The sequence below is a fragment of the Podarcis vaucheri genome (assembly GCF_965113315.1).
Source record: "Podarcis vaucheri genome assembly, chromosome: 1".
In the NCBI taxonomy this organism is placed as follows: domain Eukaryota; kingdom Metazoa; phylum Chordata; class Lepidosauria; order Squamata; family Lacertidae; genus Podarcis; species Podarcis vaucheri.
In genome coordinates, this window is record NC_138759.1 from 79,900,009 (window position 1) to 79,919,854 (window position 19,846).

At 45.0% G+C, this 19,846-nt stretch overlaps 1 protein-coding gene across 3 annotated transcripts; it reads left to right on the plus strand.

Annotated features, from left to right (window-relative positions):
• The first annotated feature begins 1,203 nt into the window (after positions 1 to 1,203).
• On the plus strand, positions 1,204 to 18,421 carry IRF7 (interferon regulatory factor 7). Of its 3 annotated transcripts, none has more exons than XM_082222305.1 (12): positions 1,204 to 1,438; positions 5,515 to 5,656; positions 6,775 to 6,940; positions 7,620 to 7,815; positions 8,259 to 8,344; positions 9,641 to 9,689; positions 11,935 to 12,018; positions 12,496 to 12,717; positions 13,508 to 13,720; positions 14,108 to 14,491; positions 16,310 to 16,428; positions 18,139 to 18,421. In XM_082222305.1, exons 2-12 carry the CDS (start codon positions 5,634 to 5,636, stop codon positions 18,283 to 18,285), a joined length of 1,689 nt encoding a protein of 562 aa, XP_082078431.1. In that variant the 5' UTR covers positions 1,204 to 1,438; positions 5,515 to 5,633; the 3' UTR covers positions 18,286 to 18,421. The 3 variants fall into 3 exon arrangements, with proteins under 3 accessions (XP_082078431.1, XP_082078432.1, XP_082078430.1); XM_082222304.1 differs by having other exon boundaries at positions 1,205 to 1,438; positions 9,638 to 9,689; XM_082222306.1 differs by lacking the exon at positions 12,496 to 12,717 and having other exon boundaries at positions 9,638 to 9,689.
• The last annotated feature ends 1,425 nt before the right edge of the window (positions 18,422 to 19,846 follow it).

A 19,846-nucleotide genomic window follows, 5' to 3' on the forward strand; every position in this document is an offset into this window, starting at 1 on the left:
TTGTGTTGTGGATATGTTACTTCCATAGTTTACTTGACATGGTTCAGACTGACCAATGCATTGTTTTCAGGGACAGTGTGTGGCAGCTGAAGCTGTGAAATGTGCTAGAGGCAAGCATTTTTGTTGTTGTGAATTCTACTGATGTTAACCTTACCTGACCAATAGTATGCAAAATCTCTTAACTGGTATTTGAAGCATACAGTATGTATTTTCCTGCTTGGCAGGGGGTTGGACTCGATGGCCCTTGTGGTCTATTCCAACTCTATGATTCTATGATTCTATGATTCTATGTTAATTTTTTGAGAGCTGGCTTGATGTAGTGGATTTCAAATTTTAATTATTTTAAAATACGTTTGCCCTTATTAAAGCAAAGGATTAAGGTGTTAGGAGAACCTTAGAATTTGAGGGAAAACTATGCCATACAATGTATGATATTTTAGTGTTTTTTGGTTTCTGTGGAAGCCGCCCAGAGTGGCTGGGGAAACCCAGCCAGATGGGCGGGGTACAAATAATAAATTATTATTATTATTATTACTGTATCGAACTATTTTACATGAATAACGCAGCTACTGTATTCTGAATTTAAAAAGAAATCGACATTGTTAAAAACAAGGTGTTACATAATAAGACAATTTGTCTTAAATCTGCCAAAATCAATGTGGTGGTGTCATATATATAAGTGCATTGTTATTAAACAAGCAACTAAAAAAGATTGTTTATGTTTCCTGTTCCCCGCCGCCGCCCCCCAAGCAGAGATAATGTGTAAGCGTGGTGTCAGCTCCCTAAAAAAAGGTGGACAACTCTGGGAAAGGGGGTGCCGGAGGGATCTTTGCACCACGGCGCCGGATATGCTTAAGACGGCCCGAGCCCGCATGCAGCGGCGCAGGTCGTTGGCAAAGTCTTCTTGTGCAGTGAGGTGGCTGCTTGCCAGCAGAAGTGAAATCACTCCAGCCCTGCTCTGAGGGCGCATTTGTGGTCCTCCTGTACAGCAGCTAGACTCTCTCCTTCCCAAAAAAGAACCCCTGTGCTTTCTAGAGGGCGACCAGCAGGCAAGCCACGTGGCCCGCCAAGGAGCTCCTCGGAAATGAAACTTAAGTTTTCGTTGATATCATGTGATTTACAGGGACGGAAACCGCCGTATATGGTCAGGGGAGACGAGAAACGCCGGTTTTGTAATCGGGAGAGGCGTAATACGCTCCGGCGAGGATTTTGTTTGGGAGGAAAGAAAACACTCCGTGGGGCGGGGGGCGGGGCGCGAGCCCGTTCGAAAGGCGGCTGCCTCTGATTGGCCGACGCTGACGGCCTCCGAGCCATTCCGAGCCAATGAAATGCGTCCCGGCTTCCCATATAAGCCCTCGCCGGAGGGGGCGTGAGCGTATTGATGTCGCCGGAATTCCACTACCTGCCGCGCAATAGAAAACACCTGGTAGCAGTACAGGTAACGCACCTTTATATTGGGTGTCTGGAACCGGGGGTGAGGGGAAGAGGGTCGCTGAGGTAGAGCAGCTTCAGTGCAGAGCGAGGAAGGAATGACTTGCATCATTTTCTGTCTTCCTCGTTTTAATCATAACATGCGCGCTTACCTGAGAGTAAGTTCCGGTGAGGTCAGTGGGATTTGCTGCTGCTGAGTGTAGGATTGCAGCAGCGAACCTATCGAAGGGCAGCTCATAGTTTTGCGCAGGCTTTCTAGTGTTGCTCGCGCGAGCACTGCCTCGCTCTTGAGAACAATTTTTAAGGCTGTTTGGTAAACCGTATTATTTACCCCGTGGAAGCCCCCGTAGTTGAGTTTTATGCTGACATTATCTGTTGTTTGCGCGCCTGCCCCGAGGAGCAGCTCCCTGCGTGCCTGCGCTGGTCGAACATATTCAAAGTTAGCATGCTCGTGCAATCCCCACCTGCCCGATGTGCACACTGTCAAACGGCTTGTAAGGACTTTATGTCTGGAGGCTACACGTGTAGGCAACTTTGGGGCAGCACGTGTTGGTCAGACGAGCACACAGTGGACAGCAGTTGCCGCTGCGATCGCTGTCTTCCCCCCACCCCCAGGGGGGTAAGAAAAATTATATCTGCACAGACATAGATGTACAGGAGTGGTAAAATAGCTCCTGGGGGTGTAGGGAAAGGCATACCTTCTATAGAGGAAATGCACCAAGGGTAGCCATTGCTACCCTTGGGATGTTGTTGTTGAGCTACACTACAGCTACCAGTGCCAGCCATCACGGCCAGTGATTAGGGATAAGAGTTGTCCTGCAGCAGCACCTGGAGGGTAATGCCCTGGCTAGGCCAGAGATATTCCATGCCTCGTCCCTGATACAGAACAGGTTATACGAATGAGAATCCCTGGCACAAATTAAGCCTTGCATCATGTGAACCAGCAGTCATGCAGTAGTTCCCTGGTCTGACTTTAGGTTGCCTTTTAAAATGCCTAGCAGTCTAGGTTGCTTCTGTATTTTTGCAAGAGGGATGATAATTCCTCAGAAGAGGATATTGACACTGAACTGCTGTGTCAATAGGAAGAAAATATTGCAACAGAAGTCAACCAGGACAGTGGCATTTTTAAGGGAAGTCTTGCCTTTGGCTTCTCAGAGAAGCAGCTCTTCCCTGGTGATTTTTCAGTAGCACATGTCAGAAGACAAAATACTAGGCAGGTCCTATTCAAAGTTTTGTCAAAGGGCAATTATTGACAATGCACAAATGGCCCTTTGTCAGCACTACCCAAATATTCAATAACTTGAAGCCAATGCTTGATTACTGTAAATTGGTGTGGTTCAGAAATTACATTTGTTTTCTAACCTCCCTCATAAGTTCATAGGGGGAAATTCACTCTGGCTGAACAGAACATGCCACTGAAAGGGATAGGGTCGTCAAAGAAGCTCCCTCAACCCTAATTAGTTGTTCACTGCTGCACTTCAGACAGCAGAGGTACCTGAAGAAGCATCTTCTTTTTTAAAAATAAAATAAAATTTATTAACAGGCCAATCACATCACATTATCCAAATCACATTAGTTCCAAATTATACAGCCAAATTTTAAATTTTGTTGGGGGTACCCATACATCAAGCTCCGCACGAGTCCAAAACTCCGAACGAGTCCAAACATCACTTATATTACTGCTTTAATTAGACAGTTCTATCCAGTTCAATCCAGATAGTCCTTTATTACTTTCTTTCTCTTCTTGTTGTTATCGTATATTCCTTTCTTTGTGATCTCTGATAATTTTCACAAGCAGATTGAAAACAGGCATCCTTTGTGTGGGTTTTGTACTGTCCAAAGATCATATCACTCAGGGACAGCCTCTGTTCAGCGCTTCCATAAAAAATAATAATCTTCGGTCTGTCCTTTACTTTTCTCAGGCTTGCCAAATAAATCAAATGAGTCAGGAGGCTCTGTCAGGTCAAGCTTGCGTTCCAACATTCCTTATCTTTCAAACGATCCTGATTCTCCTCCCCCTGTCCTCCTTTCTCCGGCAAGCCTGTCTTGGCGAGACGCCATTTTTTTAACTGCGTCATAAAAATTTTCCTCATTCTCACCGTTCACCAATCCTCTCTCCTGTTATAATCCATCCCACACAGTTCTTGAATTCCTGCTTGTGATTAATAAAAACGCAACGATCTTATTTCTATCTGGGGTGAAGGGTTATTAATATCACATCGTGCAAAGGAAAAAAAAGTTTTTTCCTCCACCCCCCCTTCATTCCAAACATACAGTCTCCTAGTGGTGATTCATCAGAAGATTTACTTATCCATCCGTCACTCCCGGTCACAGAGATCCATTAATCAGCAGTCTTGTCTCTCGAACATTACTTGATATATGTGCTTCAGCTTCATTCCAATCGTATGTTTCCAATTATAATTCCAAGCTGAAGCTAACCAGCACGCGCTAATTGGAATCGGCGTCAGGAAGATCTGACTTCACCGAGGGCTCGTGCCAAGTGTTCGGCACCCCCATCTCTCGGATCGGGGGTGCATTGTGAACACCGCTGGCAAGGCAGCGCCCCCCGTCTCCTGGGGGGGTAGAAAGACTGCATACTTCCCATAGCAGCCCCTTAATTACCTCGTATGGGTCAGAGAGATGTTATTGTCGGCCATCTTCCAACGCGCCACCTGGTGGCCCCATGAAGAAGCATCTTCAGTTAAGATGGCATTGGTGTACAGTTGGCCTGGAGTTTTACTGATGAGGATGTAACAGAGGTTCAACTAATGGGAAGGTAACTGCAGCAAGATATCTTCATCCTAAACTGCTGAAAATATTGTTAGGAGGTGCACTTTTGTGCAATAAGTGAGGCTGAAATGTGTGGCTGTGGCTGTTTGGAAAATTACTGTAGGTTTTAGGGTTGGGAGTAGTTTGGATTTTTGCAGTTCTCAAGCAGGCTGAGTTAGGCAGCACATTAGTAAATGAAATGATTGCAAAGACACTGACTGTCTAGCCATAATAATAGACTATAACTTAATATTTTTAAGCAGATGTGAATCTTGAGGTGCATCTGTGGTGGGGGATTTTTTATTTTATTTTTTGCCTCAAGTGGCAAATGTCCCCAGCTTGCCCTAACAGGACTCCTTTTTTTGCTCTTGGACCACATGGCAGCTTTTGTTGCCATTATATGCTTCTGCATCTAGTATGTGGGTGGGGACTTATGGAAGCACTTTTGTAGTAGTTCTGCTCTTAGATTGCCAGATTAGTTCCATAGACATTCGCTCTAAGTCCCACAGGGATCTTATTTTCTCTCACACACATGCTTCTTCACAGCTGCAGGGAATTAGGTCATCATTGGAATATGAAGGACAGTTAATTTTATTTCTCCTTTCCATCTGAAGCAGCTGTGGAGGCTTTTCTGCCCTGGAAAGTGGCTGGGTGAGGTCAGATAAGTTGAAACTCATCGCAGACAAGAAAACGGCTGATGGTTTGATAAAAGAGAAGTAGTGCAAATTGTTATTCTGGGTGGTGTTGGCACACTTCCTGAAGTGCAGCGCTCCTGTTTTTCTCCTGAGTTCTCAAGTAAATGCTGTTTGAGGGTGTGTTTGTATTGTAGAAGAGCAACTTTATTGTGGGGGGTGGTGGAAGTTCTGGTAATATTTCTGAGAGATTGTGATAGTTGCTGGTGGTTCATGTTGCTGTTATTATGGTATTTAGCCTCATAGAGGACCCTCAGATTTTGCACAACCTAATGCAGAGCTTTCCAGACTTTTCATGTTGGTGACACACTTTTTAGACATGCATCATTTCACGACAAAGTAATTCAGTTATACTAGCAAACCAGAGGTTAAACTAACCCCTTTCCAGCCCTGGGAGGAGTGTGGGGAGCATTTGCACGACATACCTACACACTGCAGCTGGCACAGTGATGTGTCGCGACACACAGTTTGGAAAGCTCTGACCTAATGAATATATCCTGTGCTCGCTTAGTAGCAACTCAACCATACAGTAACTCTGTTTTCTAACATGTAATAAAACCTATCAAAACGACCAAGTCTGCTGACATGGCTTCCGCCTTTTTATTTTCTCTGGTCTGTACAGATTCTGCCTCATGATCTTCCATTAGTCCACAAGACATTAAGCAGTACAAGATTCAGTGTGTGTAGCTGTCATATTTCAACTTGCCACAAGGCATATTTTAAGACTTATTTGACTCCAGAATGGCTGCACCAGCAAATGAGAGGTGAGTGTTCTTGTGGCAATCAGAGGCATGCAGGCATGGGCGGGGAGGGAGAACTGGGTGCGTGCAAACACACACTTCTACACAATAACTCCTGAAGCTGTGTTGGTTGAGTTTGTCAGCCAAAACTGACAATTCTGTCTGCTTGATATAGGATGGCATTTCACACACACATTGCATTTATTTATTCATTTATGTAGTAGCAGCCCATATTAACTAGAACATACTCAATCGAGTCCTACACGTTTACTTGGAAGTAAGCCAATGTGTTCAGTAGGGCTTACTAGTAGTAATTGAGTTTTGGGAATGCAGACCTTACTGCATGAGATGCCAATGACCAAACAGTAGCGCCATTGAGGGTAGCTAAAATTGAGGTAAAACTTAATATAATAATAGGTCCAGTGTTTGTTCTGCTACACTTTTTTTGAGGTTGCTCCTTTGGTTTCTTGCTCCAGTTAGTTTTAGTTCCTCTTGAGTGTCAAAATCCACTTTATGGTGAGCCTGCGCTTTGGAGTTTGGGCTTAGCCAACTACAGCCCTCACCTGTGGTGAGTAGATATGTACAAGTTTCATGATTCTTGCGCAAGAATCCAAGTGCACCTTCTTTACCCCAGCCTTGTGACAATAATAATTAATACAAGCAGTTTTCTCATCAAGGCGAATCACCCTTATTTTAATGGTTCAAATGGTAGATAAGCTCAGGTTCAGACTGAAGTCCACATTCAACTCAACTGTTGCCCTCCAGCTGCTGATTTGTTGACCCTCTTCACTCTCATGTCTCTTAATGAATTATATTGCTGGGCTGTCCTGTCCTGGGGGTATCCAGGAAGCTGCTGCTTTAAAAGTATTTTTGACATTTGTATGAGGAAAAGTGTTGACTTCAAAGACCAGAACAACCTGTTGTTTATTAAGAAGTTGCTATGGTAATCGGCATCTGTTTTTGTGTAGGATCCATGTCTTTTCTTTTTCCTAGAGGTCTGACACGAGTGATTTCTGGGGCCATTGTGCCACCTGTGCAACTGTCGTAATTGACGCTGCTGCTGCATGTTGGGGTGATATCTAGGCTACATTCCCTCCAGTATTTTTGAACCTCCAGTTCAGTATTTCTCTTTGCTGTTTCAGGGGCCGTCAAAAGCTCCGTTTCTTTGACTGGTTGATCAATGAGATCAACAGTGGAAGATATAAAGAAAGTGTGGCCTGGACTGATGACACCCACACAACCTTTCGTATCCTTTGGAAGCACAATTCAAGGAAGAACCTTGTGGCAAGTGATTACAAGATTTTCCAGGTAATACTCTCATTCTACTAAGGCTGACTTCTTGCATGTATTTGCCATGGCCAGATTCAGCTAATTGATTGTGCCATTTAAGAACTTTGGTAGTGAAGTTGGAAAGTCCCCTCTCTCCTGCACCCCCACCAAATTGGCTCTGAGGGGGTTCAGGAGACACCAACCCCAGAACAGCACCAGGAGTGGGGAAGGAGAAGAGAGATCATTCCATCAGGCAAGCAGAATGATCTCTTTAATGCTACGTTGACTTCCTCCAACTCTCTACTATAAAAGCCATTTCTGGCACCTTAAAAAGACTAACAAATGTATTGTGGCATAAGCTTTCACAGACTGGAGTCCAATTTACCAGCGGTTGCAGCTGAATAATAAAGCAGATTCTCTGGTAGGCATGCAGAGTGCCCATTTCTGCAAACATGCAATGTACCCTGCCTCTGAAGGCACCCTGCAGCTGCTATAATTTCCATAGTGGTTTCACAGTCAATCCCTCTTCCTAGGGAACTTGGAATTGTAGCTCTGGGAGGGTCACCTAACAACTGTCAGTACTCTTAACAAACTACAGCTCCCATAATTCTTTAAAGAGGTATCATAGTGCTTTAAAAACGTGGTGTGAATGTGGTCTTCATCAGAATAGTTTTCACACTTTTCCATCTCTTCTTCTCCCATGTTTCTGTGTGGAAAGGCGTGGGCTATGGTCAGCGGAAAGTACAATGAAGGTGTACTAAACCCAGCCAGATGGAAAACCAACTTCCGCTGTGCCTTAAACAGTACAAAAAGATTTGAAGAAGTTGAATCGGAATACCTTGACTACCACGTGTACCGAATCATCCCCTGCAGCCGCAACTCTACATCGCCTGTTAATCCTCCTGCCGACACAAGTAAAGACAGAAAAGGGATACAGGGTTAGGGCTGCAAAACTTTCTTTAACATGAAGTGCTTGATAAATTGCAGGAAGAGTGGGCATCCACCACAGGCTTTCTCTGTTCATGCTTCAAGGGAATTCCAGGGTCTGAAAAAATTGTAATCTCTTTTAAAAGGGATCAATTGTTAAATTGTTTAAATCACTCCAGGAATTGTAGGGCTGAGAAGGGAATAAGGGTCTCCTAACAACTCTTAGCAGCCTTAACAAAAGTTTCCAGGCTTCTCTGGGGAAAGCCATGACTGCTCAAAGTGGTATGATACTGCTTTAAATGTATAGTGCAGATGGGGCCATAGTTCTCTGCAACCAGGTCACGAAAGTATGTATCTTCTTGTATTTGCATTTCATCCTGGAACTGTTGTTCATTGTGTCTTTTTTCCTATGTGTCTCCTCCTCTCCAAGTCAGTGGAAGTAACCAGGAAGTGGATCAGTTGCATAAGAGCCCCTGCAGTGAGGGATCCCCAGCTCTACACCAGTCTACAACCCAGGTACAATACAGTTGGGCACAATAGGTTTGAGAGGGCCGTGGAACAATTCGAAAGCCATTCAGTTTAGAGCTGGTCAATGCATTGGTGTAGGACTCTAGACCAGGGTCTTGTTTCTAATGAATAAACATCCAATAATTAAGTTGATGTGAATGCAAAAATTATTGGTGGGTGGGGTGTGTTCCTGTTCATGTTTAAACAACTCCTTGAGCAAGGGAGAACATTGCTGAAGAACTAATGGAAGGACAGGCATCTCAAGTGGTGGCAGACACATGAAGAATCCCTGTCTGTAGGGATTCAGTCTGTTAGAGGCAGCTTCTCAGTCAACTTAAAGGTTTTTAAATTGATTAATTCGGAAGCAGATCAGTGTGTTTGTTTCTTAATTTTTTCCAAATTTTACATATATAAAAATAACAAAGATTATCCAGGAGCTTCAATATATGAACACATGTTCATGATGTTTTCATGGGAAGTTGGGAAGTGCATTGCAGCAAAACAGTTTATGGAGCTGCTGGTGATAACGATGTCATTGCCATGTGGCAGGAAAGAAGGAGATGTGCCTGTCTTTGTGCTCCAGTGCACTAGCAAATAGTATTTGTGCAAAGAGTAATGGTCCTGTTGCTGGCCAGCTTTGTGCAGCTGATTACAGGAGTAAATCCAATAGACTTTCCAGACTTCATACATACTGGACATTTTCACAGGGGATGGTTATGTTGCAATTAAGCACAAGCCATTTTAGCAGTGCATTCCTATGCAGGCTGACTCCATAATAGACATGCTTAGGATTGGATCCCAAATTTTGTATTTGAAAACGTACGTTACTTTAAATATGTGTGAGAGACCCAAAGTGACTGAAACCTTGCATATGAGAAATGCTCTTGAGATTGTAGCTCTGAGGGAAGCTTTCCTCAGTACTAGGCATGCACAGCTGGTGTGAGGGAGCCTTTGCCCCCCCCCGAATGTGGCTGAACCACAACATCTGGCTGAACCACTGGCCATGCTGATGGGAGTTGTAGTTCAGCAACATCTGGAGGGCCAAAATGCTTCCCAATCCTGAATGTAAGACATTTTGGAAGGTCCAGGCTAGTTCTTGTCTTTGTTTGGCTTAACTTCATTTTTTTACAAATTAAAAGGCAAGGCTGTTGCTCTGAATCACAAGAGTTGAAATACAGTTGATTACTAAAAATGTTGAAAGTTCCTGGGATAAGCTGCAACAGTATCATTTCAAGATGCTGAAAACAGCATCTTTTGTATGTATCGTCGTCTTGGAGAAAACTTTATTTTTCTGGTTTACAGCAGGAGCTCGATGATATTTTTAAATCCCTGTCACTGGAAAATCCATGCCCAGGTAAGCTGTCAAAACTTGAATGCTCATTTTCTGGTTTACGGACATAAATTTGGGGTAGATGCTTAGAACATATTTTTGCTATATTTATTCATTTATCACATTTGCACTCCAACTTTCCTCCAGGGATCTCAAGAGAGCATACATGGTTCTCTTCCTCCCCATTTTGTCCCCACAACAACCTTGTGAGGTAGGTTAGGCTGAGAGTGTGACTGGCACAAAGTCACCCAGTGAGTTTCATAACTGAGCAAGACTTTGAACTGTGTTCTCCTAGTCCTAGTCCGGTACTCTAACCACTACACCACATCGGAATGAAACGTGCCTGACAGAGCTACCATTGGGAAGCATGCCTAGCCCTGTAGGATCACAACACACCCAGCATAGCAATTGAAAAATATCAGCTGATATTGGAAGATCAACTGGAAGTTCTAAAAAAATGAAAACCCGCACAGGAATCCCTAATCCAACCATTTGGAATTAGGGGCTGCTCATGCAAATTTCCAAGCCTGGCATATGGCTTGCATCAAGCCATTTTGCCCACCTCATTAAAAGAAATAATGACCAGAGAAACTAGAGAGAGAGAAAGAAGCTTCACAAATGAGTGATTACTTTTGGAACTGTTTCAATAAAAGGATTTTGAATATGTATACACGTTAAGCTTTAACATGGAAACGAAAACAAAAAACAGCATCGCCACTGTGCAGTTTTCTGCTGGGCACTGGCCTTTAGATAACACTTTTTAAAAAGCTTTGGCAGATGCACAGACAGTTCCCTAGCCCCTGTAGCAACTGAGAAAATCAAGGCATGCCCTTGTTCATCTGACAAATGGGAAACCGCTACCCTGTCTTGTCCAGAGAGGCACTTTCCAGGGGCGTGTTGCTGGCAGTTGTTGGAGGTGGTGCTGAACTAGATATGCCTCTGATTAGATTCAGCTGTTTTGGTTGCTTGCTGGAAACACGTGGCAGTCATTCATGCCTTGATAATCTTGCAGCTTGATTCCTGTAACGTGCTCTGTGTGGGGCTGCCTTTGGTTCAGTCCGGAAGCTGCACCTGGTGCAGAATTAGTTACTAAGCTGCTAATGGAACTTAATCGTCTGCAGTACATAACGCTTGTTTTTGAGGATTGTGCACTACTATGCTACCAGGTTTAAGTATTGGTCTATAAAACCTTGCCCCCTTATATACAGGCAGGGGCGCCGACTTATTAAAAATATTGGGGGAGCCCGCGAAAGCTCATGAATAATAAATAAGCTCATGAATATGCAGATAAAGTGGCGCCACCGCCTCATGAGCGAATAGGGGAGAGCGTGCTGCACCTATTAATCAGCTCCAAAGGAAATTGGGTGGAGCTTTTGCTCGGGAGGGAGGGCAGGAGGCACGCAGCCCGACCCTGTGCATTTTGGGCTGGGGGAGGGGCGGCGGTGGCGCTCTGCTGGAGGGGCGCCCGAGATTATTGGGGGGCGGAGCCCCCCAAACGAATTTTTGAGGGGGCTCGGGCCCCCTCAGGCCCCATGGAGTCAGCGCCTATGTATACAGGTGTGGTTGGGGCGGAGTGTATGCCCGCGCTGCCCAGGGCAGGCACGAAGACTGCACCCCTGAGGGGGGAGGGGTGTGGAGGGCACCCTTCCGTGCGCCACAGTTCAGGGTTGGAGAGAGGTGGGGAAGCTGCTGCCCATTCTCCTCCTGCTCTTTGCTGACTCTCCTGCTATCTGCTGCCAGGTGAGATCTGACCTGGCCACAGAGCCACTGCAGCTGGGTGACCAAGGAGAGCTGCTGCCACCAGGTTTGAGGTGTGCCACGGCCAAGGAGGGGTGGGCGGCCATGCTGCCATCCACTCGCCTGCTCTCCTCCCCCGGGTCAGGCCCAGGGAGCTGAGCTGCACCAAGCGCAGGCGACGCAGTCAAGGTGCAGCTCCTCTAGAGCGGATTTGACAGTTGGTTTGATTTTTATGAGCTCATATTCTGGAGGGCAAGGGACACACACTGAACCTGGGGGGGGCATGATAGATCACTTTCTGATACAAAAGGATGGGGGGTTATTTATCACATACTTGGCACTGGCTTCCGTTTTGTGGGCTCTGTCTGCATATCCTCCTCCTCTAAACTTGCATGAGAAGAAGAGAGGATTTCAAAGGCGTTAAACGCTTTAAAATTAGGACTGGTGCAGCATCCACATCAACATCGTTCTAAACCAGTATAGACTTCATCTGCCCAAATGCATCACTGCTCATGCCTGTTTTACCATCTAGATGTGCTCCAGTGGGTTTTGCAGCAAGCTGACATTGATGAAGTTTCACAAGTCTCCTGGGCTCCTGTTCCAGAACATCCTCTAGGTAGGTCTGGCTGTGGGCTTGGCAAAATCACCTTGCATCTCTTCCTCAGCCTCTGAGTTCTAAGGATGGCTACACATTTCTGTTTCTAGTTGCTGCTCAGATACTTTTAATAACAAATGTGATCTCATGCTCAGGGGCTTTAATGTACAATATTTCATGTGTGTATGTGATGGGGGGAGTGAGCCGGTGCAGCTAGAACCTATATATCCCTACATCTTTCAAAATTTGTTCAAGAGGCATGGCATACAAATTTCACATTGTCTTGTGCTTAATTTGTTATAAAGGCTAGTGTGTTCTCTTGAGTTGCATTATTATTATTATTATTATTATTTTATTTTATTATTATTATTATTATTACTGCTACTACTACTACTATTTTATTTATACCCCATCCATCTAGCTAGGTTTCCCCAGTCACTCTGTGCAGCTTCCTTCATCTCCCTTCCATTGATTTGTTTCTTTTCCACCCCAATACAGCAGGGGAAGTTGCACATACAATCCCTTGTATCGACCAAAACAGCTGCTTGCCTCTGGTGCCTGGAGTAGTGAGTGAACCACTGGCAAATAACTGTTGTAAAGTAGCAGACGGCTGGCTGGCTGCACATCCACCAAATGTGAATTCCCAGCCAATTGCTGTTCATCCACTGCAGCTTCCTCAACAAAATACACCTCCTGGGATAAATCAAGCTAACCATGTGGGTGAGTAGAGTTACTCTGCAGTCTGCATGTCTGGAATTGTTCCAAAATGAATAATTGTGCTAAAAAGAAATTTTACTGAGCTGCGCAGTGGTTTTTGGAGCACTGGAGAGATTGATTCATTGGATCGCCATTTGATTCCTGGAACTTGCATATGATAAACTATTTTAAGATTTTCAGCCTACTTGAATTAGTATCAGATGTCCAAAGCAAATATGGTAGTTCCTAATGAACAAAAAATCCAGAACGGACAAGGTGTAGCAAAGCTCCTGATTTGCTTTAGCAACAAGCAGAAGACTGTGGTTACCTCCAGACTGCCAGTAGTTTGCCCCAGGGGTTCAGTTGCATACCAGAAATTTAAGTTTGTGCCATTAAAGTGAATTAAAGCACTCTGGTGCAAATAATAATAATAATAATAATAATAATAATAATAATAATAATAATAATCCACTTTAAAAAGAAACCTTGACTTTTTGCAAGTAGGAAACTGAGGGGGAAATGCACTAAAAAGTGTTGGGCTAAGGGATGGGAAGATGTACTGTATAAACTCTGTACAAGTGTGAATGCTTATTGTCACATAACCTCCTCACAAAAAAATTATCTGAATGAATGCTCAATACAGAGCTACATGTAACTTGCACACAAGCCTTGTGCAAGCAGATCACTGCCATGCTGGCTGAGGCTGTTGAGAGTTGGCCTACCAAATATCTGGAGGCCACCAGGTCAGCAAAGGCTGAGCTAGGGCATGCATAACATTTGTTAGAATTCCCAAGGTGTTCCTCTTCTGTGCTAGGAGAAGCCCTGTATGATAACAACTTCATTGAACACGTTTTCCTGAATGAAGAACCTCAGGGAAATGGAGTGATGAGCAACCTGTTGAGAAATGACTGCCATCTGGTTCCAAACCAGCAAGCCATGGTGGAACAGAACACATTTGCACCTCCAGTTGCCCCTTCCCCACTAGAACAACCCCCCCTTCATGCTGCTCCACTGCAGAACAATGCAGGTTAGTGAATGCATCCTCTTTTTGAGCAAGTCCAAAACAAATGTAGAATCATGAGGGCAGTGGGTGTCGGTCTCTGGGCAGCAAGGTCTTAAAGAAGAGGGCCAAACCTCTGTAGTCTATATATGCTGTTTGCTTAGCTGTAGCTTATGTGCAGCAGAGCTGTACTGTTAACTGCCTTAAGTTAGCCACACGGATGATAATATAGCTTCCTCTCTGTTGGATATGATGGTTCTATCAATGTACCTGCCGCTACCACCAAATAGCATTTTCCCTCTGTCAGTGTAAGCGTTGTGCTGCGCTGCAGATGGCTTGTCAGCCTGACCCCTTAGCAGGCATGGAGCTAGTAAGCTTCCCCCACTGGATTCAGCACGGTCTTGTCTCTTTCAGGATGTGCCCCTCTCAATCTGGATGTCTCTATCTACTACCGCGGGAAGCTGCTGCATGAAGCAGGAGTAGAATTTAACAGCTGTATGTTCACATACAACCCATACTATGAAATTGGAGGAAACCCGCAGATACAACATGTTCTATTTCCAAACCCGGAGATCCTTCCTGATCAAAAGCAAGTTAATCATACCTTGACACTGCTGAAGAATGCGGGTCTGCTGCTGTACCAGAAGAACAATAAGATCTGTGCCTGGCGAATTGGTCGATGTAAGGTCTTCTGGGCTTTCTCCAAAGAGTTGGACCACACAGCACCGTGTCCTCCACCCAGGCTGTTGGGACGGGAGGAAGAAACTGACATCTTCAACTATGAAAGATTCTGTCAAGGTGATTCTCTAGGAACATGGTATTTCCTCTGTGGGCACGAAATTAAACTGTGTGTTAATGCACGACTCATTTAAAAACAGGCACATGATGTCACAGTTGTGAAACTGCTTTTGTTGAGTCATGGAGAAAACACCTGAGACATGGGTCAGGCCCAAAGGCTTTGATTTGGAACCCTTATGCGCATTAAAACCTCCCCAATGTCATAAAAGGCTTTTTGCTTAGCTGTGATTTGGCCATAATACGGTATTTCAAAAGTGCCTTGTGCAATGAATGGTGTTCGGTGTTATCAGTAGCCTGTGACTTTCATCCTACCCGGGCCTTACCATTTCAGCTTTTATGGATATGAGTGAGATGAGGCTGTTATTGGGTGCAGAATGTATCATTCTCAGAATCTCTGCTCCCCACCCCCTTTTTTAAAGGTACGTTCTAGTCCACAAAGCTTGGAGCAGAACGTGGAGCAATAAGCAACAGGTATGGCGGGTTGAGGAGCATGTCTTGACACAGAGTTTTGACTGCTTACTGCAGGGTACACATGGCACTAATTGTGGCCCGTTTTCATTGTGCCTGTCAAGCTTCTGGCAGTGCCCAAGTGAAGGAGAGCAGTAATGCTGCTTAATATTTTTGGAGTGGTTTAGAGAATATGAGGCAGTTCACATACCCTATTTTAGTAATCCTTACAGTGATCCAATAAGGTAGGTCAGTGTTGTAGGGGCTAAGAGCTGAGCATCTGACCCTAAGGCCAGGCATGAAGAACCCCTTAGCCTGCCAGGGTCCACTTTCACCCACAAGACCATACCCTAAGCTACACCTGCCCACCCATCAGTTGACACCACTTGCGACATCGTCTGATGGGTGCAAAGGCAGGGTTAAATCCTTCATTGACTACACATACCTCTTCACAGGACACAGCCAAATTGAAACCAGTTCAGTGAGGAGTTTGAATCACAGTCCCCTGCTAAAACAGAGATGGCTTCCCCTATTGTATTAGCAGAGGTTACAAAGTTAACCTGCTAATCCCTCTGCTTGAGCAGGAGATCGCCACTGTTCAGTCTCCGCTGCTTTTGTTATTAAACTATGTTAACAGAACTGATCCACACTTCTGCTTGTCCCTTGCTAGGAAGCATGTGTTGGAGCAGTTTTCTGCTTGACCCATACTTTCTAGGCATGGTTTGCCTTTGCCCCACTCCTTTCCCAGGGAATACCCGCTCTTTAGTGCTAAATCAGAGCAAATGTCAATCCAGAGAAAATCTGGATTGCCATCTGCTCTGATTGAGTTCCAAAAAGTGGGTTTCCTGTGGAAAGAGGAAGTGTGGATAAGAGGAAGTGTGGATAAACCCACAGTTCAGACTCAGTTGTCACCTGTGTATAGAAGTCCATTCCTACACGTTAAATCTCTATATGCTGTTGCTGTTGCAAATTGGCACTTGCAAACTTGGGTGAAGAGCTTCTTGATTAACTGAAAATCACTCCTATAGCTTCCTGTTATTCCAAAGTTCTTTTCACATAGAAGGCTTATATTGATTTCTTCTTAAACTGGCCTATAATGCAATGCAAACATCTCTAAATCTATATTGCCTAGAGCAGGGATAGCAATATGATGCCCTCCAGATGTTACTGAACTACAGCTTCCTTCATCCCTGACCATTGGGCTGGGCTGATGAGATTTGGGGGTTCAGTATTATTCATTAACCTTCACACATGACACAAGTAGCTTTTTACCAAGACAAGTGAAAACACCTTTGGGTTTTTTATTGCCCTTTCTGTTCATGGATCCCCAAAGTGACTTAGAAGAGCCTTGGATCTTTCTCTTTTGTATAGAACTGAGGGCTTTCCGTGATGGTCAGAGATGTTCCTTTCCTGACTACACCATCTACCTGTGCTTTGGCCAGTCCTTTGCATCTGACAAACCCAAGGAATCCAAGCTCATCTTGGTGAAGGTGAGCAAAAAGCAGTCCTCTTAAGTTAACAGCGCACAGTACTGCCTTTAGGAATAAAATGACTTTCTAGTCCACTCGTCCAGACAAAATCTGAAGGCCATTTCCACCACAGGTATGGTAGCAAAGCTGGCTTGCTTTCAGAAAAGGAACCACGGTTACTCTGGACTCCCTAGCAAGCATACCTGTGTGATGCATGTGTTCGCAAGCACCTTTGGAGGCAGTGCAAAGTAATGTCTCCTCCAAGAAGATTAGGGTGCTGTGCATAATTGTTGCACCTCCCCATCCCCCCAAAAAGTATTTTATTCTTGTAACTGTGTGAAGCGGCTTAAGCAGAATGACAAGGTTGCCCAGTGGATTTTAAAATACCATATTCCAACATTTGCCAACTTGGTGCCCTCTAGATATTTTGAACTTCTACTCACATCAGCTCCCAGCTAGAAAGCATGCAGCCAGCAGAAAACCCCTTGGACCCATGCTTTCTTGCCATCGAACAAGTGGAAGTGTGAATGAGCACTCCATGTACTTCTAAAGAAGCAGTAGGTTGGGTTTGACCAGTCCCCCGTCTTTTAGTCTATACCTGTTCCCCTCATGACCCTTCATATTAGTGGTTTTTTACTTAATTCAAGCTCTGATGTATTCTACATTTTTCCTGCAACAGAGCAGTGTTCAAAAGGGGTTGTTCAGTGTGCATGAACACACGCCGACACACACTTCTTACTATGTCTCACTGGCTTGTTGACGGCTGGCAGACATCTCTTGTCGCACTGTCTTGTCCCTCCTCCTGGAGGGAAACCACCTCTATTTTTAGTACCTTGATATCTATTGGAACATAATGCTGGATCCTTGGCTCACATTCTTGTTGTTGGTGTTTAGTCGTTTAGTCGTGTCTGACTCTTCATGACCCCATGGACCACAGCACGGCAGGCACTCCCGTGCCAGGCTCACATTCTTATAAGTACCTAAAACGTAAAGGTAAAGGGACCCCTGACCATTAGGTCCAGTCGCGAACGACTCTGGGGTTGCGCCGCTCATCTCGCTTTACTGGCCAAGGGAGCCGGTGTACAGCTTCCGGGTCATGTGGCCAGCATGACTAAGCTGCGTCTGGCGAACCAGAGCAGTGCACAGAAACGCCATTTACCTTCCCGTCGGAGCAGTACCTATTTATCTACTTGCACTTGCACTTTGACGTGCTTTCAAACTGCTAGATTGGCAGGAGCAGGGACCGAGCAACAGGCGCTCACCCTGTCACGGGGATTCGAACCGCCGACCTTCTGATCCGCAAGCCCAAGAGGCTAGGTGGTTTAGGCCACAGCGCCTCCTGCATCCTTGTTAGGTACTTATAAGTACCTAGTAGGTACCAAAGGCAGATTCTTACTGCTCTGCTGTTTTTGGCTAACCTGGTTGTAGGATGGAGGGAGGTAGTGGTTTTTTAGAGGGTTGGAGATGGTCTGGGAGGGGCATACTTCTTTTCAATCCTGCTATCTCCTTTGATCAAGCAGGTTTTGAAGGCCCCCAATCCTCTCTGCCAGAAGTGCCATTTGGAGAGGAGTGTAGACATTTGGCTCTTGAAAGAATTGCAGGCAGTCTGTCTTTTGTTTTGTTTGGTGTTGGGTGTGCATATATTTTGGGGGGTTTTGAGGACAGCTGCATAGCAAGAAGGTATCTTGGAGTAAGTAGGCAAGCCTTAACGGGCTTTTTTATGTCTTGCAGTTGGTGCCGATGGTTTGTAAGCAGTGGCATGAAGACCTGCAGAGGCAAGGCTTCTCATCCTTGAACAGCGAAAACTTGAGCCTGCAACTCTCCAACAGCCTCTTTGATATGATAGAGCAGCTAACTACCATGATGGAGATGGATTAGTTCATGTTTCTTGTCAAGATCTCAAATAGTAAGACTGGAGTGTGTGGGTTTGTATGTGTGTTCACATTCGCAAGGGGTCACTTCCACATTTGGCTTGCATGAGGAGCTACAGTAAAACCCGCTTTTTTGGTCTCTGTATTCTGTCACCCTGCATAACTTCTGCTTTTTATCTGAGGCTGGAACTAACAGGTGCACATCACCATAGTGGTGCACTTCATAAAGCTTTTGGGAACAGGGTTACAATCAGGGTTGAATTTGCATCCTGCCCTTCAGCCCAAAAGATTCTAGGAAGGTATGTTGCAATTATAAAATAAAAATAAAAATAAACCAACAACATAAAAGTAAATATTGGGAAACAGATCATAAAAATAACAAAGCCAAAATGGCAATCTAGCAGCGTTCCAGTTCTCAGCCAGTTATATATGCACCTGATAAAACAAATGCACTCTCTGTACACCATGCTAAAAACAGGGCTGTGTGTACTCCATGCTAAACAGGAAAAAAAATCTGCACCATGAGATGCAAATTCTGTGTCCTGTAGAAATTGTGCAGGTTAATCTGATTAGCACAACTTGTTCACATTTTGCATGTCTTTATGGGTAAAGCGAGATTGCTGAAGCCCTGCTCCAAACTGCTAAAAAACATTTACCCAGCCAGGTCTCTGGCTTCTAAGGGTTCATCAGACACACTTTAAATCAAGAAATAGAAGGTGAAAGCTGATCTTCTCAGGAAGCAGAGTTCTGAGCTCAAACCACAACCTGCAGATTCCCCCCTCTTGGATGCCTCCGACGTGCACACAGCCCTGTTTATGATGCATCTTCAAGTGAAGGAAGATGAGTTTCTCTTCCCCCGTCTCAAAGTTGTAGCTCAGTGGTAGAGCATCTGCTTTGCATGCAGAAGGTCCCAGGTTCGATCCCTGGCATCTCAAAGTAGGACTGGGAGAGAACCATGCCTGGAACCCTGGAGAGCTGCTGCCAGTCAGGGTAGACAGTACTGAACTTGATATACAGTGTCAGACCACTGGTCTAAGGCAGTTTCTTATGTTCCAATTACTCCTTGCCCTCCATCCAGCCCTATGGGTAATATATTGGTCAATTGTCTGAAACCGGTATGGTGTTCAGATCATGATACCGGTTTCAGATATTTTTAGCTGGTAATCCATTGCACCAGCTCAAATTGCCTGCAGACAGCAAAGTCACAGGGAGACAGTGCCTGAGAAAGGTCTGGGTGAGCACCTTCTCATGATCTACCTGCCTGCGCCTTTGAGGAAGCCCCCCACCCCTCCAGCTTGCATGAGCCAGACTGGTATGGGGGCTCACTCAGCTGGGAGGTGGGAGGCTTCCCGCCCCCCAAACTGAGCAGTTTAACGAAGCCCCGGGCTTCGGCTGGGCGATGTATCTCGGCTGCTTCGATACATTCCAGACACCATGACAGATCAGCTTATTGTGGTATTTAGCTGCTGATATATCACAGTGTTGAAAACCAGGTGTTGTCCAGCCCTAGCCCTAAGGCACAGAGTGCAAAAAGAATTCGCAATAATGGTATAGTAGTTGGCTGTTCC